Raw genomic sequence first — 19,753 nt, forward strand, 5'->3', positions numbered from 1 at the left:
TAGACTAAATATTTTATGTAATATTTAATATGAATATTTAATATAAATATTTAATATAAATAAATATTTATAGCAACTATTTTTTACTTGGATTCTAATGTGTTATCAAGTATTTTTACAGCATTTACAACAATAATATTTCATATATTTACAATAAAAATTACAATAAATGTTTATAATCTGTGCAATTTAAGACCACGAAGATATTTACAAAATTTCAAATAAGTCTTATAAATATTTATAAATATTTTATAAATAATTTTCTAAATATTGTGTGCTATATCTGAGTTAATATTGATGAAAGCGTATAAGATACGATAAGATTGTGCAATCTTCCTTTCGCGGTGAAAAACCAGAACAGAGGGATGCGCACGCACACGGATCTCGGAATCCGGATCCGCGATACCCGGATTGCCCGGTTGAATTTCGGACAAACGGCTCTGGCGAGATCAATTAGCGAGATCGACGGGTGTAACAGGCCGTGCCAACGCCGCCGCGCGTCCTTCAAACGTTCCCTATCGATTCTCGCGAGCCGTATATTACATCGCGACTCGCGCGGAGGCATGCTAGTCGACACTATCACGTCGGTATCATCGTCAGTGCCGGTGCGGATCGTGAATCACTGTCGGATCGGATAGCGCGAGGAACCTGTGCAAAAAGTAAGACCCATCTCTTGCAATCGTTGCGTGTCCTCGTTAATTCTTTTCTTTTTTGCTCTTCCCGCCGAATATACTGACCCAGCATCTTTTGTTTCATCGCGGGACAACACGAGGAAGAGGAGGGGGAGTTCGAAAGAGACTCCATTATTTTCAGTGAATTAATTAATCGTTTTAATCGTATTAATATTTCGCTACAATTGTACTGTTTTTTTTTTACAGACGGGAATGAGTCCACAAAGGTTATTTACGCGACAAGTTTAATATCTAACATAGGATATATATCTAACGCACCTCACGTATATGCGTGTGGGTTGGATGTGTGCGCAATATATCCGTTTCATTTCCGAGATGCAGAAAGTGCAAAAAGTGAGTGCAACTGCAAGTGTGAGCGGATCTGCAGGGGCAGCGCCAACAACAGGGCAAGATCGAGAGAGCGGCGAGTCATACCTTACGGATCGAGCGCACGCGAGCGGGCCTCCTATTTTCGAAATGTCAACGGACGACGACGATGGTACATGCTGCAACTCACGGCAAAACGGCATCGTTCAGCCACTGCTCACAGGTACGTAACGATGGAGGAAAGGGGTATGGGGGGGACACGCCTCGCGGATTCCGTTTTCGCTTTCCAGGCCATCCGCGCGTCGAGCTAACCTCAGTTCTCGTCCTCGATGGTCCTCTGGAACAAATCGTCTGCATGAATGAGAGACTCAACCTGTCGCAGAGAGCGATGCTCGCTTTCCAGGAAATGCGTCCTGAACATCATCTATGCGGGAAATGGAAACAAAAACGTATTTCTCGAACGAGAGCGGCGGAGTCACGTTTTTCACCGCGCGAAGGATTTATACTTTTTTTCTTCTCTACTTGAATGATTGACAATTTCCTCGATGCCACGACGAAATGGCGAAGGACGAGAAGATCATATGGGAGCAAAGTATATATGGAATTGTTATGCTAAATTGTACACTCATTCCGCCGAGCGGAAAGGATACTCGTATAACCACGCACGTGAATACAAATATAAAAAGCATGATTATGTTTGTAAATATTCTGACGGTGATGTAAGCTACACACAAACATCTCTTGTTGGCATATCTCGCGACATTTACATTAATGTGAACCTGCTTAGAATATTTTTTTTCTACAAAACCACTTTCACATGCAAAAAGACACGCGCATTACCTTCAGAATGCAGTCTTGCAGATAAAAAGACGATATGGAGACATGGCTATTTTCCCGTCGGCAAAAAGCATGGTATTAACATAATTGATATTTAATTATAGAATATTGAAGATACAATTTGGCATAAACTTAGTAAATGCATTTGTTTCTTATGTAACTTTCCCTTTTTTCCCTGATAATATACTATAAGTTTTATATACATCAGTTCTCCGTAATATTTTTGAGATAAGATTGAATTTTTGAATGTATTTCAAGTTTTGTTTCTTATTTACGGAAGGACAATGCTTGTTTTCAGATTTATATCAAATCACTATGGCTTATGCCTACTGGAAGAGCGGCAAAATGAATGATCACGCTGTATTTGATTTATTCTTCCGCAAGAATCCTTTTCAGGGAGAATTCACGATTTTTGCCGGACTTGAGGAATGCATAAAATTCTTGAACAAATTTCATTATTCTCCTAGTGGTATGTATTTGCTGAAGCTTACTATTCGCATATATATTTTATGAATTATATTATACGATATCTTATTTTTTATATCATAGATATCAAGTACCTGAAGTCGACTATGCCTGCTACAGTAGACCAAAGATTCTTTGATTATCTACAAAGTCTTACTGCAAGAAATGTCACAATATATGCCATAGATGAGGGATCGGTCGTATTTCCAAGGTGAGTTTAGGAAATATCTTTTTCATTCTCTCTTCTGAAAAGTCAGTAGAGATATATTAATTTTAGTATTTTTAATATTTTAGAAACATATATCATTGCAACAGAAATACGAATAAAAGTTTTTAATGTATTTATAAATTTAAATTTATTTAAAAAATATTTAATTAATATCTATTAATTAATATCTATTGTAATTTTAATTTATTATTTGAATAAGTATAAATTGCTTAGATGTAATTGTTGATTTTAATACAGAGTTCCTTTGATAAGAGTGGAAGGACCATTAATAATGGTACAACTCTTAGAAACAACTCTGTTAACATTGGTCAACTATGCAAGTCTAATGGCGACTAACGCGGCACGATATCGCATGGCAGCTGGGAAAAACATAACATTACTTGAATTTGGTCTTCGAAGAGCGCAAGGACCTGATGGAGGATTGAGTGCATCTAAATACAGCTATGTTGGTAAATATTTACCTTATTTAATTAGTGTAATAAAGTCTACGGACTACAATTATGAATTTAATGAGAAGTTACAGACCGCATTTTTTTGTGTTTGAAACAAAATGGTTAGTGAAATTCTATTATATAAAATGAGTTTCAGAGTTAGCATTGAATACAAAATATTCCATTGTATGATAAGTTAATTGCTACTGATATCAGTTGATATTTTTTGTATTGCATACGTTCATTATACTAATTACTGTGCATGATAATTGTACAAAAACTCATTGTTCCGTGTAAAGATACCCGACAGTGTTTCGCGCTAAAACGCTTTGCGTCTCTTTAACACCGAGCTATTACTGTGTCTCTGGATGTCGCAATGGCCTACGAAAGCGTATATGAGCGTAAAAGTATATGATGTAAAAGTTTTTGTTGCACACGTGTACATTTGATACTTGCTAATAAAATGTATAAAATCTTTCTACACATAATATATTTTGAATAACTTTTATATTTTTATTTATTAACCATATAAAATTTGAAATATAAAAACTTAAATATATCTATGTCAGTCTTAAATATATCTATGTCTGTAATATAATATATAATGAAAATGGAGGTGTTTGGTACCACTCCATCATTCTTATACTATACTTAACAATTTCATGAAAAGTGAAATCAATACATTGTTCCACTCAGTACCGGTTGGTACTGCCTAGGTGATGAGTAACAATTTAGGAGGTCAGATAGAGAATATATAGTTTCAACTGGATATACACACACATGCGCGCGCACAATACATACATGTATATGTGTTTCATGTGAAACTGCTGAAACTAATTAGCTATTATTTTTGAACGTATGTAGAGTGCGGATCAACTAAAATATCTTCAAACAGAGGAATCATTGACAATTTTATTTAAATATGAACTAAAGACAATCAGAAATATTTGTTTAACAAATGTTTATAAAACATTAACTATATAACGCTAATATATTTTTAAAAATACGCATATATTTTGATATATGAGACATAAGCAAATTAAAAATTAGAAACAATTTAAATCAAGTTAGAAGTAATTTATTGTATTACAGGTGGATTTGATGGGACTAGTAATGTTTTGGCTGGAAAGTTGTTCAATATACCTGTATGTGGCACACATGCACATGCATATATCACGTCTTTCACCTGTATCAGCGATTTGCAAGGGAAAGTAGGTACATTCGACACGAATTTTCTTGAAGTTAATTAAATTAACTCTAATAAATGTTAAATTAAAATTCTGCATAATATAATTGGAAGGAAGAAAAAAAAGATTGATCTGTTTCTCTCATAGACATTGGCGCATAAGCAAACGGGTGACATTTTAGATGTATTAGAACTCGCTTGTAAGCATCGCGAGGCTATTGCCGACGATTTGGAAGCTTTAGCTTCGCAGGCGTCTGATGGAGAATTAGCGGCTTTGATTAGTTATGCCGTTGCTTTCCCGGAAAGATTCACTGCTCTTGTGGACACGTATGATGTTAAGAGGTACGTAATTATGACGCTTGTTTTTATTTAATGCTTCAAGTAGAAAGCTCAATATTTGTTTTTTAAATTAGTGTTTTGCAAGCTATGGTTAATTTTCTTTCGATGCACAAGTCAATTTTACATTAATGCATGGACTTGCATAAACTTTGTTGTTTATATTTATTTCATTTATGTTACTAGTATACTATATGTCTCATATTTTATGAATAGCTTTATTATGTTTTTGATTATTTTATACATATGTATGTGTATATTTTAATTTTATATAATATATATATAGATATTTATATGTAATATTTAAATTAACAAAAAGAAAGATATTTTATAAATAAATCTTTAAAATATTTATTATTTAAAAATGATTAAAAATATTATAGGCATATTATATATTTTGAGACATTACGTATACTGCGCACGACAATGCTGTCAATTGCTGTCAATGCATGTATTAGCTTTTATCTTTTTACGTATGTAATAGAGGGTATTTGTGACACACATATATATAATTAAAATTTTCCAATTGCATAGATGTACTGTATAATTTTTAATATATCATCATAATTATAATTTCAAATGTTATAATTTTTACTGTAGTTTCTTTTTTTTATCTCTCGTATACACTCATCTTCTACCAACAGAAATAGAAAGTAATTAGCATAATTAAATCCATATTTCAATGATAGAAGAAACAGAAGTATATTCTTAATTCGATGTCATTAGCGAGTCCATGATTTAGTTTTATCAGCGCGTCGCGAACAGGCACAACGACATGCATATACACACTGTAACCTAACAGGAGTGTGTTTGTAGCATTGAAACATCAGCCAAGGGGCAGGCACAAGTGGCCAGCCTAAATGTAAAGAATAAACTTCTAACTAATGGGTCCAATACACACGCCCAAAATGGTGTAAGAAACAACCCATTTAAATCAGAACCAACTTCGCAACTTCACAAGAATGGCTTTTTAAGACGAGGCGAATTGGGTGAGCTCTATATGAGGTACGATATCGTTCAGTTTGCCTGTTTTGCGGAATGCGATTCTTTTTCTTCCCCCTTTTTCTCATCAAATCTATGCTTTGCGAATCATATTTTAATTTTTTTTGCGCCATTAAAGTCTATCCCTTTATAAGTAATATTATAATGATTGAGATTTAATGGAAAACATAGAAAGTTATTTTAACATATTTCTAGAACTCAGCAATTTAAAGCTTCTTTGAATTTTAGTAGCTGATAATATATTAATTTAATTTACTCCTCTACCTTTCATTTAGAAAAGGTTGCAAATATTCTGTAAAACGGGCAAGTTGCAAATTATCATATCATACTATTCCTATGACGTGCCAATTAGAGATAAAATAACCAAAATCTTATTTTTCATTAGAATTTAGTTTTTAGCCACTATATATTTGTGATCTTATATAGTGCCCCTCCCAATTCTGCCCCTTAATTTTTTCGGAAATTGACATGGGCACATTTTATATGTTACACAAATATTTTATATATTTTGTTATTTAAACATGCAATTTCGTCGCAAATTTTTTCGTCACAAATTTAATATAAGATATAATATACTATAATAGTATAAACTATAATAGTATAAGACTGCCACACTATTAAAATATTATACAAAAGGAAATATATTGTAAAAAAAAGTGAAAAATATATTTGTAAATAAAACGTTACGTTTATCGTGATATGTTTATATCATCAATATACCAATTGGCTATATATTTGCTAGAATATCATATATGTTTTTTATTGGAAAATTAATAAATTAATGACAATAATTACAATAATTAGTTGAAAAATTTGTTATTCTCTTATGTTACTCTATACTAATTAACAATGAATGCGCAAGTTTATGTAGTTGTAGTTATTTTATTGTGTGCTTAATCTTTTGTGCGCAATGTTTCTTAATTCTAAACTTGGCAAACTAAAGAAGTAAATTTGCAAAAAGTATAGAAGTAATGTGACAGAAATTCATTTTTTAATTTAAATTGAAACGGAAATACAAAAAAGAATTTATTTTCACACAAAATACATTGCCAAGTTTAGGCTTTTATTTTATACAATTTTTACTAAATTATAATAGCATAAAAAGTGTGTGACTAGATTGGTTCTCAATTAATTCATTTAGTTGTAATTGATAGATAAACTAGAATAGAATGTGTTAGTTACTTAGATATCTTATAGATATATATTTTACGAATAGGAGCGGTCTGTTAAACTTCTGCGCGGTAGCGTTAGCTTTGAACGACTTGGGATACAGAGCTGTCGGTATCAGGATTGACAGTGGTGATTTAGCGTATCTTAGTAACGTGGCAAGAGATATTTTCGAGAAAATTGCCATCAAGTACGACATACCATGGTTTGCAAAATTGATGATTTGCGCATCCAACGATATTAATGAAGAGACTATAATAAGTTTGAATGAGCAGGTAAAAATTTATAAATCGTGAATGTGAAAATTGCATAATTTCAAAAAAAAAATGAATATTTTCCAGAGCCACAAAATTGATTGTTTTGGAATTGGAACGCATCTCGTAACATGCCAAAGACAACCAGCTCTGGGATGTGTTTACAAAATGGTAGAAATTAATAATGAGCCGAGAATTAAGCTGAGTCAAGAAGTTGGAAAAGTCACAATACCAGGCAGAAAAGATGCTTATAGACTGTACGGGTCAGATGGCTACGCATTGATAGATCTTTTGCAGATAACAACGGAAGATCCACCGCAAGTAATGCAGAAGATTCTCTGTAGGCATCCGTTTCAGCAAACAAAAAGGGCTAATGTTACACCATCCCGAGTGGAGTCTCTGCATAAGGTAGATATCATCTAATTAAAATAAGTTTTCAATATAATTATAACAAGTTTGGCTATTAGGAATTAGCGCTGTACTATGCGCGATAAATATTTAATATTATTAAATTGTATCTCTCGTATTTAATTAATAATTTGTATTTTGGCTAACTTTTTAGCCATCTTCAATACATATAGATGAATCCATAAGCAACAAGATGTATAAAACGACAATATATCCATATGTTTTTGCCATTTAATATCCGCAATGTTTTCATGTAAGGTAGTCAATCAACTATTTATTGGAGAGAAGACGCAACCAATTAACTAGCTGCACAGTATAACAGTGATTAAACGCCTTCAAGTGATTCACAAAATTCATTTATAAATTATAAATATAATCGTTATCAATAATGATATTAATTCACTTCCATCAAAATTGTTGATAATTGTCATTTATATAACAATTTAGTCAATTAATAATTAAAATAGCTTCACAATAAATTTTAAAATTTTTGTTCGTATTTCAGCATCAAAGTGAATTGCTGCTTTCTCATCAAATTTAAACTGTGAAACGTTAGGATCTTTCCGAAAATCTTTGCTGAGTCATGTGTTAAAATATTATTTAACGTAATTAAGAAAATTAAAGCATCTTTAGAATATATGAATTGATCCTAAAAATGCTTTAATTTTCTTAATTATATAAATAATATTTTGATACGACACTCAACAAAGATTTTTGGAAAGACCCTAACGTACTGAAAATGGCTAAAAAGTTAGCCGAAACATGTATGAATTATTAATTAAATACGAGAGATACAAATAATATTGAAATTTATCGCGTACATAGTACAGCGCTAATTCCCAATAGTCAAACTTATTATAATTATATTGTTTACAACAGGGAATTAAGATTCATCATTCGTTTGAATTTTCAATTATAAATGAAATTTAGACCGATAAAAATAAATTAAATAAAAAGAATTCTGTAATTTTCAAATTACACTAAATAATATATTATATATAGATAATAATATATAAATGTTCAAAATCATTCTGTATAATTTAGATTTTCTCGATCAATTTATAGTTAAATTTTTCTTTTGTAAATTTGATTATTTCACTGCGCTTTTTTATATATAAACTATTTATTTTTCAGTTATTTTATAAGCGGCTTTATACATATTATTATTGATATTATTGACGTTAATATTTATGATTTATAACTAATAAGTAAAAGCATCTTATAGGTGTACTGGAAAGACGGCAAATTGTATCAACCATTACCTACTTTGCAAGAAGTTCGCAATAGAGTGCAAGAATCTCTCAATACATTGCGTAACGATCATAAAAGAAACTTGAATCCAACACCATATAAGGTAAAATTTTAGTATTTTGAGAGTTACTAAGGATTGATATAATCAACTATAGATTTCTCGACTTGAAGTTGTTTGGAGTAATAAACTTGACAGTTTTCTAAAATGCCTAATATGTGATAATGAAATTTTTAGTTCAGATATTTTTAAAGTAGATAGCAGCATTGTTCATGAAAATCTCAAACATATGTGATAATTATATAAATATGTTTTTTTTTCTTAATGTCTGTTACAGGTAGCTGTTAGTGATACTTTATATAGATTTATAGATGAATTGTGGTCTCAAAATGCGCCGATTGGAGAATTACGGTGAAGCATACTACTCTTATGCAAGAGTATCGTTAAACTAGTCTCTAGCAATTATAAATACAGAGTAATAACAAAATCAGGAATCACAAATTTGCTAAGAAAATACATAAGTCTTCTTTTCTTCAAAAACAATGTAAGAGTAATATATCGTTGTAATCGAGCATACATGTATGCATCATAAACATGATTATCGTGGAATGTAATCACAAGAAAGAGCGAGGATCCTAAAGAGCATATTTTTTACATTTTCCATTGTTGAAAAAATATCGAATTATATTATCACCATCACAACAGTATATTTTGGTAAATCTTGCGCAAATCATATTATAATATATTTGTATAGTTTTACACGATTTATATAGAGCGAGATGTTCCGTTACAGAAGTCTATTTACGAGCAGTAGCTTCGTGCACACACATACACGTATTCTTATTCCTATTTAAAATAAAAAAGTACAAAATAGTGTACAAAAAATGTACAATGTGTGTGTGATTTTAGCATGCACAACTCAATTTCTGAGTAATGATTAACTCCATAGAAGATAAACTCTATAGATTAATGTAGAGTATATATGTGTATACACGGTTGAAAATACTTCAAAGAATGGCAATATATGGTAGCATAAGCGTTTTACTAAATTTTTGTTATTTTGATATTCATGTTATTGTTGTGTTGCTGGTCTCTCTTCTTTTTCTTCTTTTTTGTTATGCTTTCTTTTCACTCCTTTTTTAGAAGATTTGTTCTATTATATATATTTGTAAATTCCAATTGTATTATTATGTATAATTGCTGAAGACTGCTTTAATAATAATCTTGTATAAGAGTGATACATTCGATATATTTATCGTTGTTATTTACACAAATGTACAAAGATAGGCATACTAATTAACATAGATATTTATAATTTTACACATATGTACAATATGTATAAAAGTCTGTATTGATGTATACATATTAAGAGAAGAAAAGAGAGAGAAAGATAAAAGAGAATATGTATTAGATTTCAAATTAATATTTGACAAAGAGCTAAATTCAAAGATAAATTTTTATTATTTACACGTTTTAATTAATTTACAGTATATCGATACATAAATGGGGTTTCTGATTGATTTTATCCAAATGTTTATTCAGGAAAAAGCTTATTATATATATCATTCTTCGAATAATTTTTAACACCATTACACTTAAGATTAATTTACAATTGCTTATGTTTTTACTTTGTTTTTAATCATAATTGACCATATATTTTCAACATAGATCTGTTATCGTTTTGTCTGGATTATGACGTATATAAACATAATTGTATAAAATATACCCGTGTTTTTTTATAGTGAGAATAAATAGCATATAGCTGTTATATATCTGTTTGTAATTAAATCCTCATCAATCATTCGTTCTGCTTTCTCCGAAATATTTTCCGAAGAGCCTAATTTTTTAATTTAAATAATATATTAATATCAGAGTTGGGTAAGTTAATGATTTTTTTAACTGAAAGTTTTTTAACTTAAAGTTAATGGTTTTACAAAATTAATAAAGTTAAGTTAAAAGTTGAAGGAATAAAAAATTTACTTAACGTAAATTAAGTCAATATTGAATTAAATTAAAAAAAAGTTAATTTTGAAAAAAATTATTTTTTAGATCATAATATCCTAATTTTTCTTAAAAAGATTAAATAACTACAATATAGATTATTAAGTGAATTAAATTTTTTATTTTTTTATTCATATGTGATATAAATATATAACACATAACGATATAACTATATAAGTTATATAGGTAAAGTTATATAACTTTAAAAAAACAGCCAACATAGAGAAGGTACAAGTGATTACCTTTTAATAAGTCTTAAGAAATTGATCAATTATAATCGAATGCGAGAAGAATATTTGACTGTAATTGGTCAATTTCTTATACTTAAGGCTTAAAACACTTATTGTAGATCTGAACTAAGACTTATGGCATAACCGCATAAATCAATCAGAGGGCTGTATTAGCAGCTTAAGAAATTACTTGAGATGATCTTAAAATATGAACAAATTATGAATACAGTCCTTAGTCTTATTATATCTTATTATTTTTCTAAGATATTTAAAGAGATAAAACATTTTTTAATTTAAAAAAGTTAACTTAAAAGAAACTTAAAAGTTAAGTTAAAATTTAATGCATTCAAAATTAACTAAGTTAAAAGTTATTAACTTTTTAACTTTTTTTTAACTTTTAATGTTTTAACTTATAATTACTACCCAACCTTAATTAATATAGATTAATATAGAATATTTTCTTATTACTTATTACTTAGATGTAAGAGATCTTTCTGGCATAATTAGTTTAGTGTTGCCAATTTAGTAAAATTTCTATCAGATTTGAAGGTTTTTTTCTTTTTGGAAATATCGAAAAATTTTTTGAACAAAAAGTTTAGAAGAGGACTTTCCAAGTGACTTTAGAGAGGAAAATATAAAGGAAAGTAAATTACAGCTAAATATTGAGAAAAATTTCATTATAAGAGATAACTTTTGAACAGACTTGTGATTATCTTTTATACAAATATGCACCGATATGTTTCTATTATTAATATCAACAATGTGATTTTTAATTACATACGTATCACATGATATGGATAGATGATAGACGCATGTATGTACATGTTGAGATGTCTGGTGGAAAGATCTGTTATTGCTATAAAAAATACGAACATTTTTGAGGAAATTATGCTATGACTGTTGGTTGTTATAAAGAATCGTGTTTATTTCGAAGATAGTTACGACCTGTTGAATTAAATAAAAATTAAATGAAATGTATGGGGAATAAATTAGAGGTTATGATTGAGGTCAGTGAACGATTTTATATGCTGAAAATTAATAACACATTGTTTTAACATTGTTTTAACAATGTTAAATTGTGTATTTTTATATTAAAGAAGAATATGTATTTTTTCTTAGCATAAAATCAAAAGAATCATATCGTTAAAAATATTTATTTATAAATTTATTATCTTTTCAGAAATATAAATACCAGAAGAAATTGTATAAAATAAACAGATTTATGCTCGAATAGGTGTCTGAAAATTAGTTTTATATATACATCTGGTATTGGTTTTATACATTATAGATGTAAAGAGATTATTTATCAATGAGATATGCCTCGGTCCCAGTATATAAAAACTTGCCTGAAAATTGTTAAACAATTATGTCCGTTAGTAACGTTAATGTCCACTGTATTTGTCATTGCAATTACGATTTATATCAATGAGAAAATCTCACCGGTCTTCGTTTTCCTCTGCATGCAAGTATATCTCAACTGGTATTCGGTATATAACATCAGCTGTAAGTCGAATCCGATGAAAGTCAAAGAGATACAGAATAATTTATGCAGCGTGATCACTCAACAGCGTAAGGTCGAACAGATCAACAGTACACAACTACCAACTCATAATACGACCTACAAGTTCTGGCACTGCGAGAAGTGTCAAAGTTACATGTGCAAACCGACACAGCATTGCGTCTTCTGTAAGAAGTGCTTTCACTTCAAGGATCATCATTGTTTCTTCCTGGGTGCTTGCATACTTCGCCAGAACATGGGCAACTTTATCCTATTTTGTTTCTACACCTCGCTAACATGCTTGTACTCCCTGTGCGTGCTGGGTCCATACATGTACGAGAACATTAATCATATAGTGAAGAGTGATGCGGATTATTTCAATATATTCCTGAACTTTGGTTTCCCTATTGCCTTGGCGAGACTGCTGCGTTCTAGAGATAGTTCGAGTATACTTTTAGTCACGATATTTGATACATTGATGTCGATCCTATGTATCTGTTTGGTGTTCGGCATATGGAAGTTGCACAATTGTTTAACCGGCAAACAACGTTACGTTAATGTAACAGGAAGACAAAATTTGAAGGAAATCTTTGGAAGTTACGGTCTATCGAATATTATCTTTCCATATAACGGTCTGGTAGGCACACGAGATATCAATGGCAAATATGAACTAAAGGAAGTATGAAACTAGTCAAGTAAACAATGAATCCTAAATAAATCTAATACACATTTCTTTATTATGTACTTACGTAGCAATAAATACAGTCATATGTACAATATACTTATGCATTAATACATGACAGAGAACACAGATATGAGCGCATTTTATAATTATCGAATATTCTAAGATATTAAGTCTACAGATTGAAGTCAAGAATTGAAGTCTACAGATAGATATTCTTCCTTAATGGTTTTTGCATACTTTTCATACATGAATAGCGAAAGTATTCTTGTAATGTGTAAATTTAGATCATGTAATAAATAATTCGCGTATTTCTTATATGATTAATTTAGAAATTAATGTTTGTTGAGACTAAGTTAATGTGTGTAAATAGATATTCTATATATAAATATTGTTTGTATTTATTTTGTTTCGGTGATAATCATTTTTGGATCTATGTTTTATATTTGGTTCGATTTTCTTTACATGTATGTTCAACAGTGATATTACAGTTATCTTTCTGAATTATTTGGTATACTATGTGATTTTAATTTATTTAATTACTTATTTAATTCATATGATTACTACAAATATAAATATTTTAAATACAATGATAGTGCAAAATGTAATGTAATAGTATAACTGAGGATATATGAAATTTATTACATTAAATTTCAAACCAATATAATTGTATTCACAAACTTTAAGCAACTGATTTTGTAAATTTTTTCTTAATCCTGAAAATCTTGAAAGCGCAGTTTTATAACAAATAATTGAGCTTAAAAAATAAATGTCATTTAATGACATTTGTTTTGATAATGATGCACTTTCCCCAAATTTATTCACGCATTCTTTGCAATGCATATATACATATTTTTGCAGATTAAATTAAATTACTGTTATAAAAATTGTCTTATAATTCTGTATGTTGATAATGCTGTGCTTTGAAATCATTAGGATGAATAAATAATCCTTCCATCACAGACCATTGTGTATGAGGACTGCTTGAAGAATATTCGCCTACTACCTCAGTCTGGCCACTAATTGGAGTACCATAAGTTCTGCCACTAACAGCCAAGTACCTAAACACATATCAATATCATTTAAATATCTAAACGATACTATCTTTTATCTATACCGAAAATCTATAGAGGAGAGTATACTTACTTTTCAGTATCAATGTGCTTCAACATAATTGTATCATCTCTTTCCCAAAAATCAGTATGGCATATTAACATCCAATTATCACCACTATCACCTTCTCCCTTGTTATCCCCATAAGCGGAGACCTCCTGTTTTCCAGTCAGGGGTGAGCTAACAAGATGCGAGTGAAGATTCTTTTTTGTTACGACATGCTCCAATCTGATAATATCTCCGCATTTAATTGGCCTCCTATTGAAAAGATCACAATATGTCTATGTACAGGTAAAAATTATAGTAATCAATATATAAGTATAAATCGTAGCTCACCCTCGCATACACTGCTTTCCTGATTCAGCTTTGACAAGCCAGTAGGAATTACCATCTTCTTTGGCATTGGTACCTGTTACAGATTGTTGTCCACTGCCACTACCATATTTTACTTCATGGGAATGTAATCTTACATTATAATCTACATTCATTAACTTTAGTACAGAGCCGCATGTTACATGTTGAGTCCCTTTAGCTGTAAAATGTATCAAATTGAGATATATAGATAAATTACATATACAATATTCCACTTGTATTAAGAAACTGAGATATACCAATTATGCTATAAAAACATTTATATGCAATTGAAAATCTCCCTGGCGTTAATTAATACGAATAATACGAATAATCAACATAAATAAAATCAAGCAAGAAATATACATATTTATATGATACGAAATGACACTTTCAGTGATGGAAATAACATAACCTATTGATCTATATTTACAAGCAATCATATTTCTATGAAATAAATGCAAAGAATACCTTGAATGTAATTTATGTGAAGTAAGATTATTACGAAGCTTGAAAAGAGTAGAAACACCGTGTAATCCATCATGGATTGGTGCTCTCGGCAGTAATTAACAATAGAATCAAGCAAGAAACCGTCACCGGCGATAATACATAGGGGCGTGAATACGTGTTGCCTCCCTATTGGTTATCATCCACGTGTCGACGTCTGCGTCCCGATACTAGCGCGATGCTCGTCTTTCTACTTTGTTTACCCAAGTTCGAAACAACGTAAATTGTTTAATGATTCAAATTTAAGTAAAAGGGTCCTTTAAGTCTCGCGGGATATTAATTGCTAAAAAAATCAGGAATCTTTCAACAATCTTTTTTAAATTCCTCTTCTATATTTTTGATATTACAATTGATATTTATATTATAAATTCATACATTAAAATGAGATTTTGTAAAGTTTAAATAATATAAATCTCTTTCGATCTTTTTTAAATGATTTACAATATTTTTAGACTAAATAATGTAAGATTTTTGTATTATATTTAATAGTGGCATTAATGTATTTTTAGTTCGAATTAAATATTTAAAATGTGATTAATTTTATAATCAAGGAAGGATGTTACAAAGATCTGTTTTTGTTGTACTCGCAAAAAATAAAATCGATATCATTTTTTTATACTTTATGAGAGGAATCCGATGGTACTAGTTATAATTACGTACGATGGGAATACATTAAGTTTAAAATCGAGAAAACACTTGGCAAGAAGGCGAGAAGAGACAACACACTATTTATGTATAACAATAATATATTTTTATATCGTATTGGACCCATATTTATTATTTGAATATTTTACATGCTAATCTTCCAATTTAATTTAATTAATTAATAAAATTTGTTTTACAGATATGGACTTTTTACATGTAACATTTAATATAGTAAAAAAATAAATATCAGAATATTACATATGAATATTACATATGAACAAAATTCTATATTTATATAGTTCTACGATATTTCAAGAACACATTAAAGAGAAGCACGAAAAAAGAATCGAGGAAGACACAAATTAAGGTAAATTTATATACACTATTCGATGTATAAACAAATTTAATCGTTTATTAAAAAGGCAATATAATTAACGAACTTCTCTCATGCAGTAATGTTTTTGTAAAAAACATTGATTCCTAAGTTTTATATATCTGATAATTATATCTTAATATATTAGATAATTCTTGACTTGAAAAATATTTTTTTATCAAATTAAACAATACAGACATTTGCAAAAACGGCATTTTGTTTCTAGTATATGAGTTAGGTATGAAATGTTTCTGGGAACAATGGAATGTGCCTCCATTTAGAAAAACTTTCATATGAATCATGAGAATACAACATGGAATTGTCTATGCATTGTCGAGATACAGCACAGTCATCTCATCTGAGTGAATGAATGACAAGTGATAATAATAATTAGTACTCCATGAGTTTTGGACGGGTTTTAACATAGATATATGCCGCTATTATCACAAATATCGCAGCTATAGTAGGCAACACAACCGTGAACACTCTCTGCTTGTTCTCAAGGAACTCCTTTTTCCGCTCTTTCTTCTGTTTATTTGTTTCTTTCGTTTTCCCCTTTAATTGCCGCATATTTTACAGCTGCAAACACAACTGAATTAAGACAAGCATTCATTCGTCTACTTAATTGTATTGAGACAAGTGTTCATCTGTTTTTTCAAATAAAGAAATCATATCCAATGATATATTGAAAAGATATGTATAAATCTCTGAATAGCGTTAAATTGTTGAAGAGAGTGACAATTAAATTTTTTAAAAGGTCGATTTGAATATTTCTTATATTCTGACAAAAATATTAGGCTTTAATCGACGCGATACAATCGCGGAGTTTAATCATATTCGTCACGCATATGTTTCAGAGCGTTCGTTGATTCAAGAACTTTTGTTCACGCGAACTTTTTAGAATTGTCTCAATTTAAAATCATCAAGATCGCCAAAATGCCACTACCTTTGAAGACGCACGAGGCGACTGGACGTGAGAAAGGAGCACGGGGAGATAAATCCACGTTCGTCAGTTCCTGGTGCAAATCAGATTTGCGTACATGACACGTAGCAAAATGTTAAGAAATGCACCGGTTCTGCTGTCACTGCCGCAGTATGTACATACAGGTGATCGTGCCAAGTGCGTTCCTAAATTTACCGCGGAGAGATCATGCTAGGACAGACGTGGCGGCGGAGTTTTTTTTTTTGCAAAGGAGAGAACTGCAATTATTGACAAGTTATTGATCGGGATCCGATAGAAAATTAGATTTAAAAAATTAGACAATAAGTGTACTCAATACACTTGCTAAATGTGCCTTTTCATGCTGCTGTGTTTCCTTTCCTTTTTCTTCTTTAATTTTAATTGGTCCAAGGATGTTTTCTTCCCGTTTATATTGTCCATTCCATCTTTTCCTTCTCCATGAGGATTTACCCTAATGATATTCTAATTACTGCCGTAATTTTGGTCCTACTGCGCATTCCTCAAGTTGTCTCACCTGTTTTCCACCATGATCTCAGTAAAGAAAACAAATTTGAACCGTAAGTACTTCGTACTTAATCATGAGCTAGTCACAAATCACCACAAATTACGGTATCTATATAAGCATAATAAGTGCGGAGTACGACAACTGGTCTGAAATTCATCCTGTTCGTGAATGAGAATAAATAACGAGAGTGCAATGAATGCGAGTATGAAGGAAACAGTACATAATTTGAGCAATGTTGTGAACAACGAGCATATTCATGGGAATGAAGAGGTAACTTTGTAATAAGCGATATAAGCCTTTTTTCCCTTTATTCATTTTTCTGATTTTTCACAGTATCTCCTATTACTTTGCAAAAAACCATATAATGTCTTTTTCATGAGAATTACTTCGGATTTTTATCAATTTTTATTGTGCGCATAGGTTATGTTCCACAAACTGAAATCTGATTCAATTGATATATCATATATTATTCTCTTCTGTCATTTAATTCTCCGGAGCTGACAAATCTATAACATTATAGTTACTAATACTGTATCTATGAAACCCATTAGATTAAAAGTACGTTAATTAATTAATTAATTTCAACCAAAATAATATAACTCATAAAAAAGAATGAATACTAAATTTATTTTAATGACAATAATTTGAAGGACTTTGTATTAATTATATGGATAGGATTCTAATGAAATTAGTTTTCATACATCTTGCAGAATTTCCTGCAAGAGAAACGGATAATGATGTTATACAGTGAATTATTCCATTCTGATTATGCCAATGTTAAACTGAGATTAAATAATTACCATGTTACATTATGTTATATTGGATTTCTTATTGGAAAATACTAATAATGTAATTTGTAATGTGATAAGCAAAAAATACATTAGTATTCATACATTAGTATTCATAATTGGTTTTTAATGTCATCTTAAAATAATGTTTTAATATGCTAATATAGCTCTATAATTAACTTATGACATTAACTTATGACTTAAGACTGTACTTAAAACAAATTGCTTGCATTTGTATAAATGCATGTACTTTCTTTAAATACAAGTATTTTGCATAAAACTTATCAAGTAATCTTACAAGCATATTTACATAAAGAATTAAAGTTTCTAAAGAACAAAGTTTTCCTAGAAGTATTTGTTATATTCTTAACGATTTACTTTACTTTATCTAGCAGACAGTCATCTCTGAGGAGTCGTCAGCCAAGCAGAAGTTAAGGAGCTGGCTAAATCGACATCTACGTATCGAAATGACCGACGGAAGAGTGTTAAGAGGAGCGTTCTTGTGTACGGATCGTGATGCCAATGTTATTTTGGGCTCGTGTACCGAATATTTGTCTACGGAGCACACAGAAGCGAGAGTCTTAGGCTTGGTGATGGTGCCCGGTCGACATATTGTCTCGATTCATTTAGATGTTTGAAGCAGCGCTGCTCTTGCAAATCTGTAAATATTCTCTTCCTATGTTTATTATATTGACGTGTGTACTGTGTGTTGAATTATGTGAGTTATTTGCATATGTATATATGTCTTGACATTTCAAAAACTTGATTTTTATGGTATATTTTTATGGAATAGGTTTGCAAAAAACGAAAGATATAAATTTTGCTGTTAATGATATTATATATGTTTATACATCTGTCACTTATATTGAACATATTTATTACATCTTATTGATTTTATTAAAACAAATTTAAAAATATTATAAAAAATGTAATGAAAAAGTCATACAATTTTTGAATACATGACTAAATTAAAGAGATTAGTGAGGCATGCTTTATTCGAATTATATTTTTATAATAAAGATGTTATGAATTCTAGATCATAAGAGAAATATTTAAAAATAAAATAATCTTTAATATCTCATGCAACTTTAATACAATAGACTAGTATATATTTAATAAAAAATAAGGAAAAAAGAAAATAATTAAATAAGATTGATATTAATGATGTACAAAACATTAGCAAGAAAATTGTTTATTAACATAGATACATAATTATTTTTAATTTTTTTAAGAAACAAATAAAACGTATTTTGAGAGAGAATGTTGGACTCTTTTTCCTAAAAAATTTATTGTTTCTCGATATTCTCTTTGCTTCCTTTGATGCACTGTTCCTGTATATGCCAGTATGTTCGTTCCAACTCTGTATTGCTGTCAGTTTCCGCTTTTACCTTACTTAATGCATCCTCTATCCTCTGTTGAAGTGTACTGGTCAAACTATCCATCTCACACATATAACTTAATTCTGCGCTAGCTACTGCCATTTTATGCACATAATTCATATAGGTAACCAAGCGCTAATTGAAAAAGAAATTGCATT

General features: G+C 30.1%; 4 protein-coding genes across 4 annotated transcripts; 3 read left to right on the forward strand and 1 right to left on the reverse strand.

Moving 5' to 3' along the window:
• Positions 1-1,148: 1,148 nt before the first annotated feature.
• On the forward strand, positions 1,149-8,977 carry LOC105619373 (nicotinate phosphoribosyltransferase). Its single transcript, XM_012200897.1, has 11 exons — positions 1,149-1,221; positions 2,134-2,304; positions 2,385-2,511; positions 2,767-2,978; positions 4,053-4,171; positions 4,295-4,488; positions 5,299-5,487; positions 6,701-6,926; positions 6,993-7,313; positions 8,539-8,667; positions 8,900-8,977. Exons 1-11 carry the CDS (start codon positions 1,149-1,151, stop codon positions 8,975-8,977), a joined length of 1,839 nt encoding a protein of 612 aa, XP_012056287.1.
• A 3,132-nt stretch (positions 8,978-12,109) lies between these two features.
• LOC105619384 (palmitoyltransferase ZDHHC22-like) lies at positions 12,110-12,976 on the forward strand. Its single transcript, XM_012200908.1, has one exon. The coding sequence runs from the start codon at positions 12,110-12,112 to the stop codon at positions 12,974-12,976; it is 867 nt and encodes a 288-aa protein (XP_012056298.1).
• An 889-nt stretch (positions 12,977-13,865) lies between these two features.
• Positions 13,866-14,981, reverse strand: LOC105619395 (stromal cell-derived factor 2). The gene is made up of 4 exons (XM_012200919.1): positions 14,909-14,981; positions 14,423-14,618; positions 14,120-14,344; positions 13,866-14,034 (listed from the first exon to the last, which is right to left on the reverse strand). The coding sequence occupies exons 1-4, from the start codon at positions 14,979-14,981 to the stop codon at positions 13,866-13,868; spliced, it is 663 nt and encodes a 220-aa protein (XP_012056309.1).
• Positions 14,982-17,596: 2,615 nt separating this feature from the next.
• LOC105619406 (N-alpha-acetyltransferase 38-B, NatC auxiliary subunit) lies at positions 17,597-18,854 on the forward strand. The gene is made up of 2 exons (XM_012200930.1): positions 17,597-17,698; positions 18,609-18,854. Exons 1-2 carry the CDS (start codon positions 17,597-17,599, stop codon positions 18,852-18,854), a joined length of 348 nt encoding a protein of 115 aa, XP_012056320.1.
• The last annotated feature ends 899 nt before the right edge of the window (positions 18,855-19,753 follow it).

Source organism: Atta cephalotes (genome assembly GCF_000143395.1).
Source record: "Atta cephalotes unplaced genomic scaffold scaffold00002, whole genome shotgun sequence".
NCBI classification, from domain to species: domain Eukaryota; kingdom Metazoa; phylum Arthropoda; class Insecta; order Hymenoptera; family Formicidae; genus Atta; species Atta cephalotes.

Coding starts and splice junctions, on each gene's coding strand:
- LOC105619373 (XM_012200897.1), top strand. CDS start 1,149: ATGTCAACGGACGACGACGATGGTACATGCTGCAACTCACGGCAAAAC. Junction 2,305..2,384: donor ATTTCATTATTCTCCTAGTG/GTATGTATTTGC, acceptor TTTATATCATAG/ATATCAAGTACCTGAAGTCG. Junction 2,512..2,766: donor GGATCGGTCGTATTTCCAAG/GTGAGTTTAGGA, acceptor ATTTTAATACAG/AGTTCCTTTGATAAGAGTGG.
- LOC105619384 (XM_012200908.1), top strand. CDS start 12,110: ATGCCTCGGTCCCAGTATATAAAAACTTGCCTGAAAATTGTTAAACAA.
- LOC105619395 (XM_012200919.1), bottom strand. CDS start 14,981: ATGATGGATTACACGGTGTTTCTACTCTTTTCAAGCTTCGTAATAATC. Junction 14,619..14,908: donor TCACATAAATTACATTCAAG/GTATTCTTTGCA, acceptor TACATTTTACAG/CTAAAGGGACTCAACATGTA. Junction 14,345..14,422: donor GGAAAGCAGTGTATGCGAGG/GTGAGCTACGAT, acceptor TCTTTTCAATAG/GAGGCCAATTAAATGCGGAG.
- LOC105619406 (XM_012200930.1), top strand. CDS start 17,597: ATGAGAATAAATAACGAGAGTGCAATGAATGCGAGTATGAAGGAAACA. Junction 17,699..18,608: donor ATATTCATGGGAATGAAGAG/GTAACTTTGTAA, acceptor TACTTTATCTAG/CAGACAGTCATCTCTGAGGA.